Below are 23083 nucleotides of genomic sequence, written 5' to 3' on the forward strand. Positions count from 1 at the left end.
TGGGATTTCGTGTTGTGTGTGTTTAGAAGATGACTTAACTGGATTGTTAGATGCAGTAGTTCTTTGAACGGGGTGTTGATCATTGTTGACAGAACATGGCTGTCCTGTCTTTCATTGATATTCTGTTAAGTTCCTCTTAGAAAATGTTTGTCAACTGTAAACTCATTTCCTTCGTAGCTGGCTTAATTGATGATTTTATTTTATTTTATTTTTTTCTTTTCTTTTTTTCAGAGCTGGGGACCGAACCCAGGGCCTTGCACTTGCTAGGCAAGCACTCTACCACTGAGCTAAATCCCCAACCCCGATGATTTGATTTTAAAAGTGAACAAATTATAGTTTTTCTGAACTTTGTAACTAAAATTAAAGACTATATATTCTCCTCCAATCACTGTGATTTTTAAAAATCCTAACATAGAATAGGGTTGACATAAATCTTAAATATTTGATTTAGAAAGTAAACAGAAAAAGAAGATGAAGTAGGAGAATTTTTAAAGTGCTTAGAATTCAAATTAATCATGCCCTTCTATCCCTTTGCTCTAAAACCCTAAGAATAAAACATACACACTTTGAAACACTATACTCAAACAACGATTAGCATAGAGAAAGTTTTAAACCAACTTCTGGGTCACAGTCCAGTTTTCATTGTCCAGGGAACCAGACGTCAGACATTCCATGGTTTCTCACCGTGTTATGTCTTACATTACTCACAGCTAAGCTGTTCTACTTAAAAGTGGGGAGAAACCTCACTGCAGGCCCGATGTGCAGGCACACGTAGGGTTAATTAAAGCTATACTATGCATTCTGTCAGAAGAGGCCAAAGAGGCCACTGAGGATTAATTAGTGTGTTTGTGATGTGCTCCGGCAGAAGTTTGGAGAAAAGCTGCCCTGTAGTGCCATCGTCTTCCAGGGCAAGTGCAGCCCATGTTTATTCAAACCTATAAGGTCTGTGCTGCATCTTACTATGATGGCTTTAAGATTTATTTATTTATTATATATAGGTACACTGAAGCTGTCTTCAGACACACCAGGAGAGGGCATTGGATCCCATTACAGATGGTTGTGAGCCACCATGTGGTTGCTGGGAATTGAACTCAGGACCTCTGGAAGGGCAGTCAGTGCTCTTAACCACTGAGCCATCTCTCCAGCCCACTATGATGGCTTTAAAAAAGGAAGTTTGCCTTCAGAACCATCATTCAATTATATTTGAAATGTTTATGTATATATAATATATATTAAGCACTGTTTTATAAATTGAGGAACTATCATCTAACATTTTTAGATTTAACTATAAAGAAAGGCAGTAGGAGGAGGGGAATGTTCAAATTAAATGAACATTTTAGTAAAACCATCAAGAGATGTGGAAAACAGTGCTGTAAACTCTGTGTGTACGTGCGCATGCACACGTGTGTGTGTGTGTGTGTGTGTGTGTGTGTGTGTGTTGTATGCATACACGTGTTGGTGCGCACAGGTGTGAGGGCCAGCGGTTGGTGCTGGATGGTTTTCCGTGTTAGTATATGTATTTAGATTTAAGTCACATTTTTGAGGTTTATTTGTGTTTATTTTATGTGTATGGATGTCTTGCCTGCTTTCATATCTGTGTATACAGTGACAGAGGAAGACAGAAGAGGGCATCAGATCCCACGGAACTGAGTTTTAGAGGGTTGTAAGTCACCGCAAGGGTACTGGGAATCGAACCCTGTTCCAGAACACTAGCCCCAGAGTCTTAACTGCTGACTGGTCTTTCTAGCCCAGATTTAACTTTTTTTTTTTATTCCATGTATTTTGTATATGTGGACATGTACATGTTTGGGCACGTATGCCAGGGAGTAAAGGATTAAATTGTGCGAGTCTACTCTATGTGGGTCCTGGGGGTCAAACTCAGATCATCAAACTTGGTGGCAAGTGCCTTTACCCCCTAAACCATCCTGCTGGCCCTCCCTTCTTTATCTTTAGAGACAGCGTCTCTGGTTGAACCTGGAGCTCACTGTTTTTGCTAGACCACCTCAGGATCTGCCATTCTTTTCCCTTGTCCTCCAAAGTTGAGGTTACACATGTGTGCCGTTGTGCCTGGCTTCCTATATATGAACTGTGTGTGCGCTTGTACAGTACACATTCCCTCTGAGCCATTTCCCCATCCCTGTGACAGACATGTTCATAATGCTTATCTGGGATTATACAATAACAAAGAGGAAGAATGAAGTGATTACATAGGCATTCGAGCTAATGCCAAGGCAGCCCTGGCACAGGATGGGAGATGATCCCTCGAACTTATATGGATTAGGACCAAGAATGCTTCATAAAGCCATGACTCTTAAAGACTTGTACTATCTGTGAAATGTTGGCAAGGAGAAAAATCTACCTACATCTCCAAACTAAAGACAAGGAAACTCGTCTAGCTAAACTGGGCTCATATGGCATGGGAGTGAGTTTCTCCCGAGAATTTGGGGATTGAGTATTATTATACTCTATTAGTGAGCAGAAGGAAACTCAACAAATGACATACCTGGGTTCTAAAACTTACAGAATACAGCTAATGGAGTATCAGGGGAGTAGCTCAGCGGAGAGCACTGCCTTGCTCCCTGTGCAAGGCCTCAGATTTGCTATATAGACTTGAAAAAAAAAACCTCTAAGTAAGGACTTAAGAGGAATAGATAAAAATAATATAAATGAGCAGTAATGTTTCAGATGCCACACGAATTTGAAAAACAGCAAATACAAGGACTATTGAAAATTGAAGCTGAAGAAAGAGAAGTAGAAATACTAAATAAATAAACATCTATGAGCAATACACATAATATTTATTTAATATTATATACATCAGATTGTACCACTGAGAGTGTGAAAGAAAACGGTAGCAGATGTAAGGGAACCATCAGCATCAGGAAACAGCAGCTTCCGACACAAGGGGACAAAAGATCCATCTGCTAGGCATGGGAAGGGATTTCAGAAGCTGGACACAGAGGATGAGCAGGGTAGAGAACATGCATCAAATCTCCTGTTCCTGAAGGGAGGCGAGAGCCGGGGTTGGGGGTGTTCAGTGAACCTCTCACGGGATAACTTAAAGACTATGCAAACAGAGCCGTCATTACGTTCGCAGTGGTAAACGTTGAGAGCAAATGAGTGAACATGTACATTGTCTTGCTCACCATCACGTTCTAAGCCGGTGGGCCCCAACCCTCCTGATGCTGTGACCCTTTAATACAGTTCCTCGTGTTGTGGTGACCCCCAGCCATAAAATCATTTTCATTGCTACTTTATAACTGTCACTTTGCTGCCGAGAGGTACCTCAGTTCCTAAGACCGTCGTCAGAAGTATAGGTTCTCCAATGGTCGCAATCCACAGGCTGAGAACTGCTGTTCTAAGTGAACCAGACTGTATCCCAATCACCCTAGAATTTAGAGTGAAGGAGAAGTGACTTTAGCTAGGAGGCCTGAGCAAAGCTGCACTGTGAAGGCCTGTAGTGGTGGAGGAATGGAGAAGGGAGAGGGGAAGTGGGAAGGAAGGAGAGAGAGGAGGGAGGGGGAGGATGGAGGAGGGAGAGGGAGGAGGGAGAGGGAGGGGGAAGGCGGAGGGGGAAGGGGGAAGGAAGGAGACAGAGGAGGGAGGAAGGAGGGTGAGGGAGGAAGAAGGAGGGGAAGAGAGAGTGTGAGAGTGAGAGAAAGAGAGGCAGGGGAGGGAGTAGGCCCCATGCTCAGGTGGGGTTGACCCGCTCAAAACTGTCGTGGGTTATGGACCAGAGAAGACTACTCAGACATGTCTTTTTTAGACAGTCATTGACTGCATGAGTGTGTGGGATCCCAGTGTCTCCCCAAGCCTTGCTCAAGTTGAGCTTTTAAGCACACAAAATGGGCTGACATACTTCAATGAACAGGAACAGCTAGCCAGAAGAACTACAGAAGCCACTGAGAGACATTCTCGGAACTGTGGACTTTGATGGATTAGACCTTTGTTTCTGTTTTGCCAGGTGGTGCTGTCTACGCGCTGAGTTTTATAACCCGAATGATATTTCCATCATAGAGTCAGTTGTGCTAAGGTCTGGGGGCCTGTTTAAAAAACAAACAAACAAACAAACAAACAAACAAACAAAACCAGACTCCAAGGTTTTTGGGTGCACTTGTTTTATTTTGTCTTAGTACTTTTTCTTTCTTTTGTTTTTTTGTTTGTTTGTTTATGTGTTATTTTGAAAGAAAAAGAAGAAGAAGAAGTTGGGTGAGTAGGGAAGTGGAGAGGATCTGGAAGGAGGAAATGGGGAGAGAAAATGAATAAGACCAAAATATACTGTATGAAAAAATTGATAGAAAATTAAATTTCTTTTGGTTGGAAACATGGCTAATAAATCATGTGTTAGCTTACTTTGTATAGCTATAATGAGACCACGGACAGGCTAATTTATAAAAAGAGAAAAAGTATTTCTCAGTTCCAGAGCTTTGGAGGGTCTGTAGTCTATGAAGCTACAGTGGAGAGCCCTGATTATCTTGTGTTTGACTTCTCTCTTCTGTCACCCGGTGTCCAGGCAGAACAGGAGAGCAAAGGAGGCCAAACTTGTTTCATAAGAAGTCAACTGTCTTGTAATTAACCTACTTCCATGACAACAATGCCAGTGTCCTCTCAGACACTATTGTCCTGGAGAAGGAGGGCATTTTTGTTTGCTTGTTTAGTAAGTACTGGGCATTGAACCCAGTTTGTCAGGTATACTAAGTAAATATTGCAGCATGAAATTGTATCCCCAGCCTTGGAAATTAATTTGTCCCCCGCCCCCCCCTCTCTGCGTCTGTTTGTCTGTCTGTCTCTGTGTGTCTCTGTGCATGCATGCACACGTGCGTAAAAATCTTATCTATAACTTAAGCAGGCCTGGAATCACTAGATATCTCAAGAATCAGACTTGTGATGATCCTCCTGCCTTGGCCTTTCAAGTACTGGGATTGTGGGTGTGAGGCACTACTCCGGGCTGCAGATTAAGTTTCTAAAATTTGTAATTTGAGGTACTGATTAAAACCATTATAGCAACACAGTGGAAGAAATCTCCAAACCTTGATGGTTTCACTGAGAAGTCCTGAAGATCTCAGTCTAATCACTCAATTCTAGTTCTGCATAATCTTTTCCAATATTTAGATTTACAAAGAGTGAATCTCAATTTATTGTATTACTCAAGTCTTTCACCATGACAGTATTTTATAAACCATAGGTACTTTGTGCATTCCCTTTTTGAAGTTGAGGGACTTCCTTTGTATTCCCGATTTGGGAATAGTTTATTTGTTTGTTTGTTTGCTTCAATTACAAGTAGACATTGAATTATCTAAAATGTTAGTTCTATATCAAGTGAAGTGATATGATTTTTTATTCCTTTTTTTTTTTAAGCTGATCTCATTGATTAACTTTTGCCTACTAAGCCAGCCATGGCTCCCTGGGTCATGTTGTGTTATTTGTTTTCTACATTGCTGAAAGGTATTCGATCACACTTTAAGAGTTTTGGCATCTGTATTCCAGAGGACATTTTTTCTACCACTTTCTGTCTTTGTAATGTTTTTATCTAGTTTTGATATTAGAGTAATATTTGTTTTACACAAGGAATTGAGATGTGTTCTCTACTAACTTAATATTCCGAAAGAAACCGCGCAGAACTGGAATTGAGTTTTTAAACATTCAAGCCTCCTCCAGTGAAGCCGTCTAGTCTTGGAGATTTCTGTCCTGGGAAATTTGAAACCATAAATTCCGTTTCCTCGGAGATCGTGGGCCAACTTAAATGAACTGTTTCGTACTGAGTGAGCTAGAGTGGCTGTACATTTTGAGGAGCCAGGGTGTTCTCCAAGATAGCACATTTGTCTGTGTAGAGGCATGTGGAGCCCCCTTATTTCCTTTGAGATCTGTGGTATCTACAGCGCTGTCTTCTGTTTAATTATTAGTGACAATAATTCATATCCTGTCTCCCTTTTGCTCTTCTTCATCAGTCTTGCTGAATGCTAGCCCACTTAGTTGTTATAAAATAATGATCTCTCTCTCATTTATATGTTTGATTGTTTTGCGTTCCAATTTAAAAAAATAATTTACTCTTCTTTATTACATTTTTTTTAACTTTAAAAAATGGGTTTTTCCTGTTCTGAGTTCTTGAGTATGGCATTTAGAGTATTCCAGACATTTGCTTGCTCCCAGTTTCATCCTAACCTCTGTTGTGTAGTCTGATTGCATGAATACACAGACTGACAGACAGACATTTATTGTCTATTGCTCCTGTTTCTTGTTATTTTTGTTTCCTTACTCTATTTATCTCTGTGTTAAATATTTTAGGCAATTATTTTAATTTTTATTCAAAATATTTTAAGGTATAGACAAGTATGTGTGCAAGAATGTGTGTGTTTGTGTGTGTGAGTGTGTATAGGCCAGGGTTACCTGTTTGTGTGTGTGTGTGTGTGTGTGTGTGTCTTTGTGGTTTGTGTCTGTGTGTGTTCATGTGTGTAGGCCAGGGTTACTGTTCGTGTGTGTACATGTGTGTGTGTCAGTGTGTGTGTGTGTGTGTGTATGTGTGTGTATGTGTCTGTGTGTGTGTCTGTGTGTGTGAGTGTGTGTGTGAGTGTGAGTGTGAGTGTGTGTGAGTGTGAGTGTGTGTGTGAGTGTGTGTATGTATGTGTGTGTGTCTGTGTGTGTATGTGTGTGTGAGTGTGTGTGTGAGTGTGAGTGTGTGTGTGAGTGTGTGTGTGAGTGTGTGTGTATGTATGTGTGAGAGTATGTGTGTGTGTCTGTGTGTGTATGTATGTGTGTGTGAGTATGTGTGTGTGTCTGTGTGTGTGTGTGTGTGGGAGTGTGTGTGAGTGGGAGTGTGTGTGTGAGTGTGAGTGTGTGTGTGAGTGTGTGTGTATGTATGTGTGTGAGTATGTGTGTGTGTCTGTGTGTGTATGTATGTGTGTGTGAGTATGTGTGTGTGTCTGTGTGTGTGTGGGAGTGTGTGGGAGTGGGAGTGTGTGTGTGAGTGGGAGTGTGTGTATGAATGTGTGTGTGAGTATGTGTGTGTGAGTGTGAGTGTGTGTATGTATGTGTGTGTAAGTATGTGAGTGTGAGTGTGTGAGTGTGAGTGTGTGTGTGTGTGTGTGTGTGTGTGTGTGTGTGTGTGTAGGCCCAGGCAGGGTCTGTTCTCTCCTTCCACCAATTTGGGGTTCGGATATTGAGTCAAATCATCAAGCTGGGAAGCAAATACCTTTGCCCCCTGTTCAAGTGTTCTGTTGCTTTGACAAATAGCACGAACAGAGTCAGCTTAGGGCGGAAAGGCTTTACTTGGCTTCTTCTTCCGGGTAACAATATATCATCAAGGGCAGTCAGCCCAGGAACTCCTGTAGGAAGTCAAAGCAGCAACCATGAAAGAGGACAGTTTGCTGTCTTGCCCACTTTCTTCCACGCCACAGGACCAACTGCCTGAGAACGGTGCCGCCCACGGTGGGCTGGGCCCTCCTGCATAAATTAATAATCAAGCCAGTCCCTCACAGACAGGCCCACAGGCCAATCCGACCGAGGCAATTCCTCCATCGAGGCTTTTGTCTCAGATGGCTCTGAGCTGTCAAGTTGACAGTCGAAGCTAGGACAGCCGGGACCCATCATCTCGTAGGCCCTTAAGTTCACCAAGTATGGTTTCCTTTTCTTCTTTGAACATTTGGGGGATAAATTCTTTGATGTCTCAGGCTCTTAAATCCATTGCCTGAGGTCCACCAAGGATTGTTTTTATTACCTATTTTTTTTTTTTTTGGATGATTCGAATGGTTTGTGTGCTAGTGATTCTGTGGATTAGAGGTTATCTCCGGCAGGGTTTCAGGTTCCTGCATCCCACTACAAAGAATTCACCAGAGACAGTTAGACAGTAGCAAGCAAAACGAGAGAACTTATTCAGAAAGATGAGCTAACTTGCAACGGAGGCAAGCTAGGGCCGGCTTTGCTGTTTCCCAACGGATCTGGTCTTCTCTGTGCACAATTTGTCTGTCAGGTGTCGTTCTCTGTAGAACTTGACAGGGTGCATGTCTTAATGTGCATTACTGTCTTAACCTGACACCCAGGGTGAGACTTGTTACTACTTTGAGCCATGGGTGGTTTTCCCATGCTCTGCACCTGGCATGGGCTCATCTGGGTTTGCTGGGAATTCCAGCCTTCCTCTTTGCAGAGCGCTTTCTCCATATGCCACTTTTGTAAGCCTTGCCGCTGTGCCGCCATACTTTCCAGGCCTTGATCTCCGCTCTCCCCACCTGCTTGATTTTGTTTGTTTGCTTAGGAACTTGCTTAGAGTAAATCTGGGTCCGTCCTGTAACACATGGGAACGGATATCTCTGCTGGATTTATCATTGCTTTTCTTTTCTCCTTAAGGCTGACTTTTGAGGAGTCACCCTCTATATTATTGACAAGTGATTGCTAAATATCAAACACAAAGACCCAGAAGGGCTCTCCGACAGATTTATGTACATTAGCTAACGTGCTCTTCTCCTTTGACCCCGCCCCTCACACTCTCCCCTCTTGAGGGTCCAGGCAGAAACATGGAAGTAGTTTAGTCTGTCTCCTGGCCGCTCCCGTGTCTTCAGCTTTGTTTGGTAGGAGCACATGGATGGTGTCAAGCCCACATGGCGTCCCTTCCTTGGAGATCCATCTGCCAAAGTCCTTGCTAGTCTGCTGCTTGGCTTGCTCCAGGTGGGCCCATGCTTTCAGACTGCCCAGATGACTTTAGGACTTCCCCCCCTTTACTACTAAACACAGCTTTTCTGCTTTCTCTCCACCAGCCCAGCCTCCTTTGTCAACACAGCTCCTAGCTTCCACAGCGCACCCCGTGCTCACAGAAGCGGCACACAAATGGCTTCTGAAATGTTCATGGCTCTTTCCTATAAGGACATAATATTGACAGAAAGGATGTGACTTTCAAGTTTCATTTCATAGATGCTTTCTAAGCGGTTACAAGTGTAAGTAAACAGAAACCTCGTCTTTCTGTTTCAGATCTCGAGCTCCACCTACAAAGACAGGAACGAGGAATACAGGCAGCAGTTCACACACCTGCCCGACTCCGAAAAGCTGATAGCAGGTACTCAGCCGACAAACAGACATGACGGGACAGAAGACAGCATGGAGAGAGAGCTTAGGTCTTCATGCTAGACAGGGACTGCTTCGTAAGGAAAACAGGGTCCCATTTTATAGTTAGACGAGCTTAAGCCACATGTAACCAGGGGAACAGCGATTTCTGACCTATGAGATATTCCGTACTAAGAAGAAGTGTGTGCTCCTGGTTTCTTCCTGCCTCTCTACATAAGGCGCTGAAAGGAACATTTAGATTCGATAGTCATCGTAGGTAGCTTTTCTGAGAAAAATACATTCTTAGGGGCTGGAGCGATGGCTCAGCAGTTAAGAGCACTGACTGCTTTTCCAGAGATCCTGAGTTCAATTCCCAGCAACCACATGGTGACTCACAACCATCTGTAATGGGATCTGATGCCCTCTTCTGGTGCATCTAAAGATAGCTACAGTATACTCATATAGATAAAGTAAATAAATCTTTAAAAAAAAAATACACTCTTCAACAAGTGCACTAATAGATCAATTTAATAAGAAGGTTCTAGGAATAAATTTAGGTCTAAGTCATTGTTCGTGTTCTGGTTCATGCAGAATTTTTATATGTGCTAGGCTTTCCGGTAACAAACTTAGTCACTTTTGTAACAAAAATGCTTTATTGCGTATCTGTTTTTGTACACACATGTACAGGCATGTACATGTAAGCATGTAGGAGTGCATGTGTGTGGAGGCCAGGGGTCATTGCTGAATACCTTCCAAATCAGCTCACCTTATGTTTTGAGACTGGGTCTCTCATTGAACCTGAAGCTTCCCCACTGGCTACATCCCTCCTGTATTCTTCCACAGGGCTGAGATTCCAAGTACACTACCATGCTCAGCTTTACATTTTTTTAAATTTAATTTTATTTAATTATTTTTCTGTATATAGTTGTTTTGCCTGCAAGTTTATTGTGATGTATGTTTATGCAGTGCCTTCTAAGGCCAGAAGAGGGCGTCAGATCCTTTAAGACTGAAGTTGCAGGTGGTCGTGAGCCACCGTGTGGATGCTGGAGCTCGAACCTGCGTTCTCTGGAAGAGCAGCCAGTGCTCTTAACCACTAAGCTATTGCTCCAGGCCCCACATCCAGATTTTGATATGGCTTCTGGGAAATGAAATCAGGTCTTATGTATCCAGGTTGGCCTTGAACTCATTCTATCTGGAGATAACCGTGGGCTCGTGATCCTCCTGTCTCAACCTCCCAATGCTGTGATTATAGACGTATGTCACCACACCCAGCAGAAGCAATATATTTTTATAATAAAAATTTCAAGTACGAAACTGTGGGGAAAGTGGTGGTGGGTACAGGAGGATTGGGAGGGAAAGGAGAGCCAGTTGTCTTTTTGTTGTGGTGGAAGGCTAAGTGTTAATTGTTAAAACAATTACAGCCTCTTGTAATTGTAATTGCACGTGTTTCAAATGTTCTTGCTAGCCTCCCACTTAAAACAGAAGGCTTTCCACAGAAACAGTTCTAAAATGTATCCTGTTGGTTCTTATGTTTTTGTTTTGTTGAGACAGGGTCTTTCTATGTGGCCCCTGCTGTCCTGCCACTTTCTATGTAGATCAGCTGGCCTCAAACTTGGAGCTTTCCTCCTAACCTCTGCCTTCTAAGCTCTAGGATTATAGGTGTGTTATCACCACCCCCTGGTGATTTTTATCCTTTCTCTCTTTTTTTTTAAAAAGATGTCATTACAGATGGTTGTGAGCCATCATGTGGTTGCTGGGAATTGAACTCACGACCTTTGGAAGAGCAGTCAGTGCTCTTAACCGCTGAGCCATCTCTCCAGCCCTGATTTTTATCCTTTCAAAAGATACTAATTTCATTGTATAGTGAAATACACGTGAGAGCCACCCAGGAGAATGGGGAGAAAAGAGTTGATTCTTCTATCTGCATAATTTGGCAAATATTTTGTCTTTTATACTTTTTTCAGTGTGCATGTTTGTTTTTAAAAACTTACATATTTGTATCTGTTTTCCTGACTGGCACAGTAAATATGTTTAACGTAGACATTTTAGAACCTGATATAAATGAAAAATGGCTGTACAGGGAACATTATCGGGGTGTTGGAATGGTTCTGTATGGTATTTTGGTGGTGGTTACATGACTGTTCGTTGGCCACATCTTTATGAAGGAATTTCATTGCTTAAAATATTTAGAAATAACCAAGGTCTCAGGGATATCCTGGGATATCCCAGTTGTAACAATGACACTATTTGTGTTATAAACAAGTGAACCCATTCCAACCATGAGTGGCTCAGTATATATGGTTGGCCTTTGCTATTTCAGATTGGATCCAGGAAGTCCCCTCAGATGCCAAGGTCTGTGGATACTCAAGCCCTTATGTAAAATAGTATAGCATTCTCATGGAACCCAAGAACATGGGTTACTCTTAGTGGATCACACAATGTAAATGAGATGTAAATGGTAGTTATATGTATATGTAATGTTTAGAGACTCGTGACCTGAAAGACAGCTTGCACACATTCAATACAGCTGCATTTCTTTCAAAAGGAAACATTTAAACATGCCTTTGTGATTTAGTCTTTAGCCTGAGGGGGTAGAAGCCATGGCTATGGAGGGCTGAGTCTGCCTGTCTGTTCCCTATCTCTGTCTGCTGAGACTCTGGCATCAAGAAGCATGTGTAGAGCTCAGGTCTTGGCTTCTGAAAACAGCCCCTCACTCCCAGAGGAAACTTCTGGAGCAGTAACAACTCCAGAAGTGAGGACAGAGCACGTTATGGTTACAGTAGCAACGGTGGGTTAAGAAAGCAGAAACAGACAACAACTTGGAACAGGGCCTGATGTTCAACGTTAGAATAGCTTAAGCAACAAAATAACAACGATTTGGGATAAGGAACCAAAGAATCAAATAAATATCTATGAGTCCATATTGCTATGAATAAATGCTTGAATAATTAAACAGTTATGGAGGAGTGACATAACTGTCTTCCCCAAACTTTCAGAAGTTTAGGGGCTGGAGAGACAGCTTCATTGGGGAAGCGTCTGATGAACAAGCACAAGGGTCTGAATCAATCCTAGAATCCAGATAAAAGCCATGTGTGGGGATGCTCTCCTGGGACCCCTGCAGATGAGGAGACAGGCCAATCAATGAAGCTCACGGCTAACTCTCCTAGATAAATCAGTGAACTTCAGGTTCAATGAGAGACCTTGTCTCAAAAACAATGAGGTGGATTGATTGGTGGTTAAGAGACTGGCTGCCCGATCTTCGAGAGGACTCAGTTCAATTCCCTGCACTGACATAGCAGCTCACAACTGTCTGTATTTCCAGTTCCAGGAGACTGGACACCCTCATACAGACAGACATACGTGCAGGTAAAACACCAATGTATATAAAACAAAAAAATAAAGAAAATACAGGAACTGGAAATTTGGATTTGGCAAATTAGAGGTCATTAGTGACGACGAGGAGAAAGAGGATGAGGATAAGGCAGCAGGGATCATACCTAAAGCTAAGGTCTCTTCAGTTCTTACTCTCCATACCTATATGGCTGAGGAGAGTTTCACCTCACATCTGATATACAGATGGATAAAGCAGTCCTGCCCTAATGAAAACCTTTCTCAAATTTGTACATGCTAATTAAGCACTGTTTGGTGTTCAACACTGACAACCACATTTTTTTTCATCTTTATTAACTTGCATATTTCTTATGTACATTTCAATTGTTATTCCCTTTCCCGGTTTCCGGGCCAACATCCCCCTAACCCCTCTCCCTACCCTTCTCTATGGGTGTTCCCCTCCCCATCCTCCCCCCATTACCACCCTCCCCCCAACAATCATGTTCACTGGGGGTTCAGTCTTGGCAGGACCCAGGGCTTCCCCTTCCACTGGTGCTCTTACTAGGCTATTCATTGCTACCTATGAGGACAGAGTCCAGGGTCAGTCCATGTATAGACTTTAGGTAGTGGCTTAGTCCCTGGAAGCTCTGGACAACCACATTTTAAAGCCCTTAGCCCCCTCCAATAGATGTAGATACTTAGATTGTTAGTTAATTTTTCTCAGGTATAAGTGCAAAATTACAGCTGTTTCTAACTATCCCCTAGAAACAGTTTCCCAGTCCAAGTGCTAACTAGCGCCAGCCCTGTTTAGTTGTGAAGTCAGGCGCATTTGCAGTGGGATGGCCATAGGCATCTTAGAAAATGTCCGAGCATCTGCACATTAGCTTGGCCTTTTCTTTATTCCCAATACTCATTTGAGCCTTCTCTCTTTTACTTACTAATCTTGATCAAAGAAGTCTTCATTAAAATCTATAGTGAACCTTGAGCCAGTAATTCTACTTATAGATAGATTACACTTTAGGAGCACAAAAATACCCTCAGTGGTGAGTGGGTGGGGCTAGGGCATGGGAAAGGGAGCCTTGGGGGAGATGATTAAAATGCAAATAGCATATAAATTTTGGAGCTGAGGCTCTAGTCATTGGTTTTACTCTTTATTCACTCATTTAATATGAGGGTTTATTCATTGGCATCTGCCTCCTGTCTTCTAAAACTGTCTAAAATCTTTCAGTCTGCGAATGTGCCTTCCGGCCCCACCCTCGGCACTGTTTTGAATTTAATTGATTGAACATTGTCTTTGCCATCTCTAAAGGAGCTTGTATAAGGGGAATAACGCATTTCTAACTGCCATCCCTCCCAACTTGCACCAGTTCTCCGCACTACTGTTTTGTTTCCTAAGTAGTGGTGTTCATACCTTTAACTTTATTTTCCCCTTTGAAAGGATCATTTGGAAGACTGTTCTGTTTTGTGACGTTATTGCTCCAAACTTACATTCTGAGCGCTCTGGTTATCTAAGGGAACAAGGTAGAGGTACAGACAGGGCAGTGTTGAGTTGAGGACATGCAATCCAGTACAGAAACCTCTTGCAGACCTCTCCACCACGGCAGGAGAATTAATAATAATAATAAAAAGGCAATTTGTTATTGATTAAACATAAACTAGAGTGCAAGCCAGCCATGTTGATACAGATCTGCAAATCTAGCATCTGGAGGCAGAGGATGCCAAGTTTCAGGGCAGCCTATGATACACAATGAGTTCATCACCAATCAGAGGTAGGCAGGGAGACCCCGTCTAACGAAGCAAAGCATACAAACAAAACAAAGCTTCGAGTGTGGTGTGGGTGAGAGCATAAGAACTGGCAGCCCTGCAGCTACAACAGGCTGGAAACCGCCTCCTTAGAAAGGACATAGCTGGGTGCTAAGGATGCCTTCGGTGAGGAAAGCACTTGGGGTGGAGGCCAGAGGATGAGAGGTTCGAAGTCATCCTTAGCTACACAGTGAGTTCGAGGCCAAACTGGCTTGGCTCTATGAGAACCTGTCGAAATGAAGGAATAAAGAGAGGTGGGCAGGAGGTAGGGAGAGAAGGGAAGACCAGACCTGAAACGAGCCAAGTTGACATCACCACGGGTCATGTTTAATCCACCTCAACTTTACCCAGTAATTAGGGAAAATAGCTGCGACAGCCAGCCGGTTCAAATCTAAACGCACATCTATGTGACAGAGGTAGTTTTGTACCAGGTAGCCAGTTAGCCAGCAAAGCTAGGCTCTTACCTTCCCAGAAGGTTCCTGGTCCCTGGGCTATGACGAAAGGGAGAAGCATCTTTAGATTTAAAAAAGATTCAAACCACCTTCAAGGGAGCAGGAGAAGAATTGCTAAGTCATTGGAAGAAAATGCTCTGAGAGAAACCAAGGGATGTGGGTCTCTCCTTCTGCCCACGGACATGAGGGGTTTTTTCTTCCTCTTGTTTTTCTTTTTCAATTTATATTTACTCTTTTAGCCATTGCAAGTAAAGAGCTAACAAAAGACAAAAAAAATGAGAGTTTTTCCCTTGAAATTTAAATATTAAATCTAAAAAAGCAATCTTTAAAATGTTCTTTTAAGGGATAATTTTCTGCTTAGTGAGGTCCTCGACACAGTGCTTTCCATGATCACTACTGCAGAGTGGATATTTGGAGACATGTATTTCCTAATATTGTTGGATTTTTAAAATGTGCTTTATTTACTAGAATTTTCTAAAGATTTATTTATTATATATAAGTGCACTGTAGCTGTCTTCAGACACACCAGAAGAGGACATCAGATCTCATTACAGATGGTTGTGAGGCACCATGTGGTTGCTGGGAATTGAACTCAGGACTTCTGGAAGAGCAGTCAGTGCTCTTAAGGACTAAGCCATCTCTCCAGCCCTGTACTATTACTTTTTTTGGTGTGGTTATGAAAATAAATCTTTATAGATATTGGGGCCATTTAATTGTACCAAAATTGATCATATTATTGCTACAGAATGGAATAAAGCAAGATGTGTCAAACTGACCTACAGAAAAATTAACCTTCTTGGTTAATTTCTTGAGTTTTAGTACAGCATTCTTGTAAACCATTATGAAGTTACAAAGTCTGTAACAATGATTTTTTTGGTAAACATTATTTTCTTATTTCATTCTAAGTGAATCAGGTTGTTATTATAACTGATCAGGTGTGGAACATTATCTCCTAAAAATGGCAATTATTTTTATAGTAGATACTCATTTATAAGTAGCAAAGTTAAGAGCACAAAAATGCATATATTTTGCTCTTTTAAAAGAAAATCCTCTATCTATTGTGTGTGATATAATGCCTTTGCTATCTTTTATATGTATTTACTTTTCTTTGCTACAATTTTAAGCAATTTTGCTGTGGTCTACATTTATTATGATAGCCCACATTTTAAGGAAGCCAAAATTTAAAATCACCGAAAAGTCCATCAACATATATCAAATACTCTTCTGCTAAAATATTGTAGGTGTGTGCTGTCTTTTTCAATATAATTATTATAAAATAATGCAGGGCAATCTATGATCTGGCAAGGCAGGCCCCCTCTGACAGCCCGTGACACAGTCCCCTTAATGGTGCCCCCGCCCTATTTAGTCAGAACTTTGGGGAGGGGCTAGCGCTGTTATCAGCCAATCAGGTATCTCTGAAGTCTGGGACGCATTGGATGATAAAATGTTTCCATGAGATAAGAATTTCATGACCCCTGAAGGCGACCTTTAACCCAGTCTGCTTGGGACATACATATTAGTGAACGGGACACCTAATCTGCTTACTTATTAATACCTTTATTTAGTGGTATCTCATCCCCCCAAAAGGAAGCATTGTGAAAGGTTTACTGCCTTGCTCAGTGCTTAGAATTTAACACTACTAAGGCTGAATGTTTTGAGGCTTAGTCAACTGTTTTGTTTTGTGCAGTTTTGAAACAGGATCTCTTTATCTAGCTCTGACTGTCCTGGAACTTACTATGTCAGGCTGGCCTCCAACTCTCAGAGATCCACCCACCTCCCAAGCTGGGATTAAAGATATGCACCACCATGCCCCACAACTCTTATTTTAAAATGAAAAAAAAAACTTTATACAGTTTTAAAATTTAGCGGTTGACAGAGTCACCTCACAGAAGTTCCTCATACCTTGTGCTGTCAGTAGTTGGGAGCTATGGTTTGCACTAGGCAGGAAGCAAGAGCTTAATCTTAGAGGCACGATAGTTGCTCTGGTCAGTTTTTAGCAACTTAACACAAACTAGAGTCATCTGGGAAAAGAGACCCTTAACTGAGGAAATGTCCCCATCAGCTGTCCTGAGAGCATGTCCTCAGGGACCTTTTCCTGATTCATGATGGATGAGTAAGGACTTGGCCCACCATGTGCGACTCTAACCCTAGGCAATTGGTCCTGGGTTGTATAAGAAAGCAAGCTGAGTAAGCCATGGCAAACAAGCCAGGAAACAGTGCTCTTCAGTAGTTTCTGCTCCAGTTCCTGCCACGACTTCCCTCAAGATGACAGACTGTGATGCGGAAGTATAAACTCAATAAACCCTTTCCTCTCCTTCCAAGGGTCTTTGGGTCATAGTGTTTATTGCAATGACAGAAAGCAAGCTAGACCGGTTGTCTTTGTTTCCTTTTCAGTTAACAAAATACCCCGACAAGTCAGCTTAGAGAAGAAAGGGTCATTTCAGCTCACAGTGCCAGGCTACAGTCCGTCACAGAGAGAGCTGGTTAAGGTATCACATCCGTAGTCAGGAACAAGAGGAATGAATACATGCTGACATGTGCTTGGTATTCTCCCTCTTCTCTTACACAGGCTAGAATTGAAACCCAGGGAACAGTGTTACCCGCAGTGGTCTGTTTCCCACCGTAATCAGTGTCAAGACAGCCTCCTAAGACATGCCTACAGCCAATCAATCTTGACAGTCTCTCTTTGAGACACTTCTCCTAGGTAACCTCAGATTGTGTCAAGTTAACAATAAAGGCAAGGCCTCTTTATATATCCCTGGCTGGCCTGGAGTGAGCTCAGTATGTGGATTAGGCTCAAACTTACAGAGATCTGTCTGCCTCTGCCTCTGCCTCCTGAGCACTGGAATCAAAGATGTGCACCACCCTAACCAACCTTTTAGCTCTCAAATGTGTTGTATGTTTTTCTATCATGGGCCCTGTGCATGTACTACTTGTCTATTATAATTAGGTCAACTCTTTATTGATCTTTGGATTATTTTTTAAAGATTACTTATTCAGGAAAATCATTCCTGATAATGGGTCTCCATACCGTCCCCCTTAGCTGTATGACCGCTCTCGTTATCTATTTTTACACTTTGGTTATCATCTAACTTGTTCTTGTATCTGTTGATGGTTAATCTTCATTGTGGACTTGATTGGATTTTATGTCTCCTAGGAGACACACCTCTGGGTGTATCAGAATGTGGGTCACACCATTCCATTCACGAGCTGGGTCCTGTAACTGAATTAGAAGGGAAAATGGGGGGAAGCAACTAAGCACAGTGATTCCCCTTTCTCTGCTTCTCCATCACTGGTCAACCTGCCCCCACCATGTGCCCTCCCTACCATGGGGAGCTGTGTTCTCGAACTGGAGCAGTTGCGTTTCTTGTTGCTGCTCTAAAATCCCCCAACAAAAGCAACTTGAAGGAGAATGACTTCATTTTGGCTCATTGGCTCACGGTCCACGATGGCGAGGAAGTCATAGTGTTGTGCCCTCGAGGTGGCTTGTCACATAGTCAGGAAGCAGCGAGTTTTCTCCATCTTAAACAGTTTGGGATTCCAGCCCATAGAATGGTACCACCCATATCCAGGGTGGGTCTCACTTGCTCAATTAATCTGATTGAAACAATCCCTCCCAGCAACGCCCAGAGGCTTGTCTCCTGGACAATTCCAGATTCTAGCAGGTTGCCAATGTCAACCATCATACCTGTCTTTCTTTTACAGTGTTCCATGAGGGTAAGAAATATTTTTGGTGAACCTAGTGCCAACAAAATAGCCGGCACAGAGTGTGGATGAATGAACAAATGAATGAACAAAAAGTGAATGAATGAGTAGACAGGGATGGCATCCCACCAGCTGAAGTAGCATAAGATTTACTCAGTTGTCAGACTTTTGTGAATGACCTTCCCTTATCTTCATCTCTACAGATTACGCTTGCGCTCTTCAGAGGGATATCTTGCTTCAGGGGAGGCTGTACCTTTCAGAAAACTGGCTGTGTTTCTATAGCAACATCTTCAGATGGGAAACCACAGTAAGCTATGTTTGCATTTGATTTCTTGATAGAAATAGCTTAAAAGGAATGTATTTAAGATGATTCAAAAGTAAAACCATACATATTTGTACCTCTATGTTTATGTAAGTATAATGTGTTTATGTATACATAAATGTGTGATGCATTTTTCTAATTTTAATACATCAAGCCCCATTTGTACTTACTGCAGTTAGGCTGAAAGGGGCTTGGCTGCCAAAACCGTGGTTACCTGACAGACTGTCTAGCTTGTGCTTGAGGGTTCGAATGTGGATCCTCAACTCCCACGTCTTTCACACCCAGTCCTAATGTTAGATCCCCACAGTGATGGGCGTCACACTGAAGGGAGCATGTCTGACCCACTGCTGAGTTTCATGTTCACAGAGAACACAGCATGTGCCTGTAAACTCCAAGAGCAGGGCTTTTAGCCCAGTACTCTGGATTAGATTGACACTTGGTATTTGGGGTTGTATATGTCTCTGAAAACATGCATTTCAGTTTTTAAAAAATATTTTTTTGTGTGTGTGCGTGTTTAGATTTCTATTGCTTTAAAGAATATAACCTTTATGACCAAGGAGAAAACTGCTCGACTCATCCCAAATGCTATCCAGATCATCACAGAGGGGGAAAAGGTGAGCCTCTTCTCCAGCTTTGCCGCATTAGTAACAGGAAGATGTGTTTTACATAGCATCAAAAATGCAGGTAGTTCTTGAAGTCACAGTGCCTCATGGAGACAAGGGATATTCTATAACAGGTTCTTGTATGTTTAAATAGTTACTATTCGCAGAGGAGAAAGCAGAACAGCCAGAGGCAGGAAAGACAGTGGGAGGTGAATACATAAAATACAATAGTTTGTTTAATGATGTCACAATTGAATCTATTTCTTTGTATGCTAATAAAAATAAAGAAATTCAAAGGATACAAGGACATTAGTAATCATTAGGTTATATGCTGTGTACACAACACTGTCTAGAGAGGGCTAGGATGTATATTCTATAAAGAATATGTATCCGTATGTAGTTAGGCATGGTGGCACATGCCTTTAGTCTCAGTGCTCAGGAGGCAGAGACAAGCAGATCTCTATGAGTTCGTGGTCAGCCTGGTCTGTAGGTTGGGTTCCTGGACAGACAGGGATACACAGAGAAACCCTGTCTTGTAAAACAAGCAACCACAAAAACAAAACAACAAAAAAGGATATATATCTTTTGTTTGTTTTCTGGTTTGCTTTGTTTTTTTCTGAGACAGGGTTTCTCCGTATAGCCTTGGAAGTCCTGGAACTTGGCTCTGCACACCAGGCTAGCTTCTAACTCAGAGATCCACCTGCCTCTGCCTCCTCTGATTAAAGTATGCCACCACTGCCAGGAAGTCTCAGTTAATGAATTGAAAAGTCTGTCTGTGAAAGCATTAATGCCCAAATCAATGTGTGGAAGCTTCCTAATCACAACAGCATGGGCCTTGCCTTCCCCTTCCTGTAGATAAGCACTTTGTGACTGGAAGCCACTGACCAGGCCAGTGGATGAGAGAACCCGCTGTGAGGTTCCACTCCAGGAAGCATCTTGCTGCTCTTTCTCATTGAAGTCAACTTTAAATATGACTTAATATAAGTAGCTAAATGTAGAGTAATAGACTGGACTGAAAAGAGACACAGAATTATAGATTGAGCATTTTATCATTTTCTCATTTCTATAATAACATCATAGACCTCCAAGTTTAACTTGGGTGTTTTATGTGCACTGTTAATAGAGATCCAGTATTTTTGGAATTTTTTTAAACTTTAAAAAAATTGCATAACTTAAAATTTGCATCATTAATATAGACGTTTCTGAAATCCACTTGTAATTTTAGTTTATGCGGGGCTCAATTGATAGTCGTCACATCTCAAAGTTCAGAATAAAAAAAAAACTTCCATTTTTGCCTATAAATTTATTTAGATTAATTTGAGAATATTATGCTAAGCATGAACAGCTGCCTAGTTTTAGCCCATTTTCCTAGTAAAACGAACAGCATTGTGTTTGAAAACTGTTTACATAAGATACTATTTGTTACAGGGCAGAGTTTATAAAGCTATTTCATTATGCGAGAATTATTTGTTTTCCTTTTAGCGCCAAGGGGAAGTGAAAGCTGTTGAAAGCTGGGAGTGGCCGGCTTTGGTCATAGCAGGACCCCACAGACGCTTCCTCTCAGTTTTTACAGTACTCAACTTGTCTCCTTATTTTCCTTTGTAGTTTTTCTTCACGTCTTTTGGTGCCAGAGACAGAAGTTACCTGAGCATATTTAGGTTGTGGCAGAATGTATTGCTAGATAAGGTAAGTGCTCATTCCGGAAGCATTCTGTAAGAAGGCACACTAGGATTTGCAAAGAGCCCTTTCTTATGTTCATGGATCCAATTCTGATGACAGTTCAATAATTTAAAGCAAATGCTCTGTAGTTAATTTTTGTGTTCTTTTTCAAACTAAACAAGAAAAATTGAAGAGCAGGGTGTGGTGGTTCATGCTTTTAATCCCGGCACTCAGGAGGCAGAGGCAGTGGATCTCTGAGTTCGAGGCCCACTTGGTCTACAGAACGTTGTGAGACCCCATCAACACCCCCCACCTCCACACATACCTGTAAAAAGAAAAGAAAAGAAGGAGAGGAAGAAAATTGAAAACAACTCAGGAACTGGGGAAGTGTCTCAGTGGGTAAAGGCACGTGCCACCAAGCCTGATGATCCCCGTTTGATTTGTGGGAGAATCGTTAAAAGAGGGAACTGACACCCACAAGCTAACCTCTTACTTCCACTTGCACATCGCGGTACGCAGGCACATACACTCGTACAACACAACTAGATGGGTAAATAAATGTAATTACAAGTGTGAATTAAAGCGTTCTAAAGGGATTTGTGGCAGGTGCGTGCATATACGCATGCGCAGGCGCACCTGCATACGGAGGCTGAGGAGAATGTCTGACCACGTCCTTGGCCATTCTCTATCTCACTGCTTTGAGATAAGGTCTCACAGATACAGGAGTTGGCTGGTTAGGCCGCTGGCTGGCAACCACAGGAACCGGAGGTATGTGCAGCCATTTCTGGCATTTTATGTGGGATTTTGTCTTTGGTTCTCATACTTGACCAGCAAGCATTCTTATCTACTGATCTATCTCCCCAGTCCCTTAATTGTTGTTGTTATGGTGATTGAACCCAGAGCCTCCTCTATGTACCACTCAGCTATATCTTCAACCTTATTGTTAAGTTACTATGCTAATTAAGATCCCTAAAATTAAAAACTAAGATGAAAAATAGTAAAAGAAACATTATTGGAAGTAAAGTGAGTAACTAGAAAATATGTATTTCACATATAAGAAGCTAATAATGGAAATGTAAAGGGACACACATTTATAAACAAAACACACTGTCTTTTTTTTCTTTTTTCTTTCTTTCTTTTTTTTCTTTTTTCTTTTTTTTGGAGCTGGGGACCGAACCTAGGGCCTTGCGCTTGCCAGGCAAGCGCTCTACCACTGAGCTAAATCCCCAACCCCCACACTTAGTGTCTTAATCAGGGTTTCCATTGCTGTGATGAAACACCATGACGAAAGCAAGTTGGGGAGGAAAGGGTTTATTCAGCTTAGGCTTCCCCATCAAGACTCATCACCAAAGGAAGTCAGGGCAGGAGTTTAAGGAGAGCAGGAACCTAGAGACAGAAGCTAATACAAAGGCCACAGAGGGGGTTGCTGCTCAGCCTGTTTCTTTATGGAACCCAGGGCCACCAGCCTAGGGATGGTACCACCCACAGTGGGCTGAGCCCACCCCCATAGATCACTAATTAAGAAAATTCCCTACAAGCTTCCACTGCTAGACTTTATGGAGGAGGCATTTTCTCAGTTGTGCCTCCCTCCTCTAATGACACTAGCTTGTGTCAAGTTGACATAAAACTAGCCAGGACACTTAACCAAACGACCTTTTACCAGATATTGCGTAAATCCCCATATAAATATAAATGAGTTGAACCGTGCACCCAAGACCTGAAGATTGATGGAATAAAAAACACACAACCCAGCTATCTGTTATCCCTGAGGCGACAGGATAACTTCAAAGCACAGACGTCTTGAAAGTGAAAGAAGCCAGCAAGACGTGCAAACAGAGAGCAGCGTTGATGAGAACCATCTCACCAGGTGGACTTTAACACTAAAGCAGATAGACAAGGAGTGTAGGCTTGCCCTGATAAAAGAGTCAGCTAATATGGGGAAGTTGTAAGCATGTATGCAGCTAGTAACAGAGCCCTAAAGCACACAAAACAAAATGGAACAGAATCGAAGGGAAAAAGAAACAATTTAGCAATAACAGCTGAATTCAGCGCCCCACTTCCAATGATGGGAACAACCATCCAGAGATCAACAGGAAAGAAAAGAGCATGACAAACTAACCGGGACCAGAGGACACCTATGGAATGTTTTGTCCAACAACAACAACAGATACACATTTTTC

General features: G+C 42.1%; 1 protein-coding gene across 5 annotated transcripts in view; it reads left to right on the forward strand.

The window, feature by feature from the left end:
- Gramd1c (GRAM domain containing 1C) overlaps positions 1–23083 on the forward strand; it is an 85329-nt gene that overhangs the window by 10585 nt on the left and 51661 nt on the right. For 3 of the 5 annotated variants that reach the window (XM_087576605.1, XM_087576606.1, NM_001191826.2), the window contains 4 exons: positions 8959–9043; positions 18524–18627; positions 19161–19256; positions 20850–20930. In XM_087576605.1, the coding sequence (XP_087432731.1) occupies positions 8959–9043; positions 18524–18627; positions 19161–19256; positions 20850–20930 (366 nt within the window). The remainder of the gene's footprint in view (positions 1–8958; positions 9044–18523; positions 18628–19160; positions 19257–20849; positions 20931–23083) is intronic. The other 2 variants (XM_087576607.1, XM_087576608.1) reach the window with 1 other exon arrangement.

The sequence above is a fragment of the Rattus norvegicus genome, chromosome 11 (genome assembly GCF_021556685.1).
Source record: "Rattus norvegicus strain SHRSP/BbbUtx chromosome 11, alternate assembly SHRSP_T2T, whole genome shotgun sequence".
Lineage (NCBI taxonomy): Eukaryota > Metazoa > Chordata > Mammalia > Rodentia > Muridae > Rattus > Rattus norvegicus.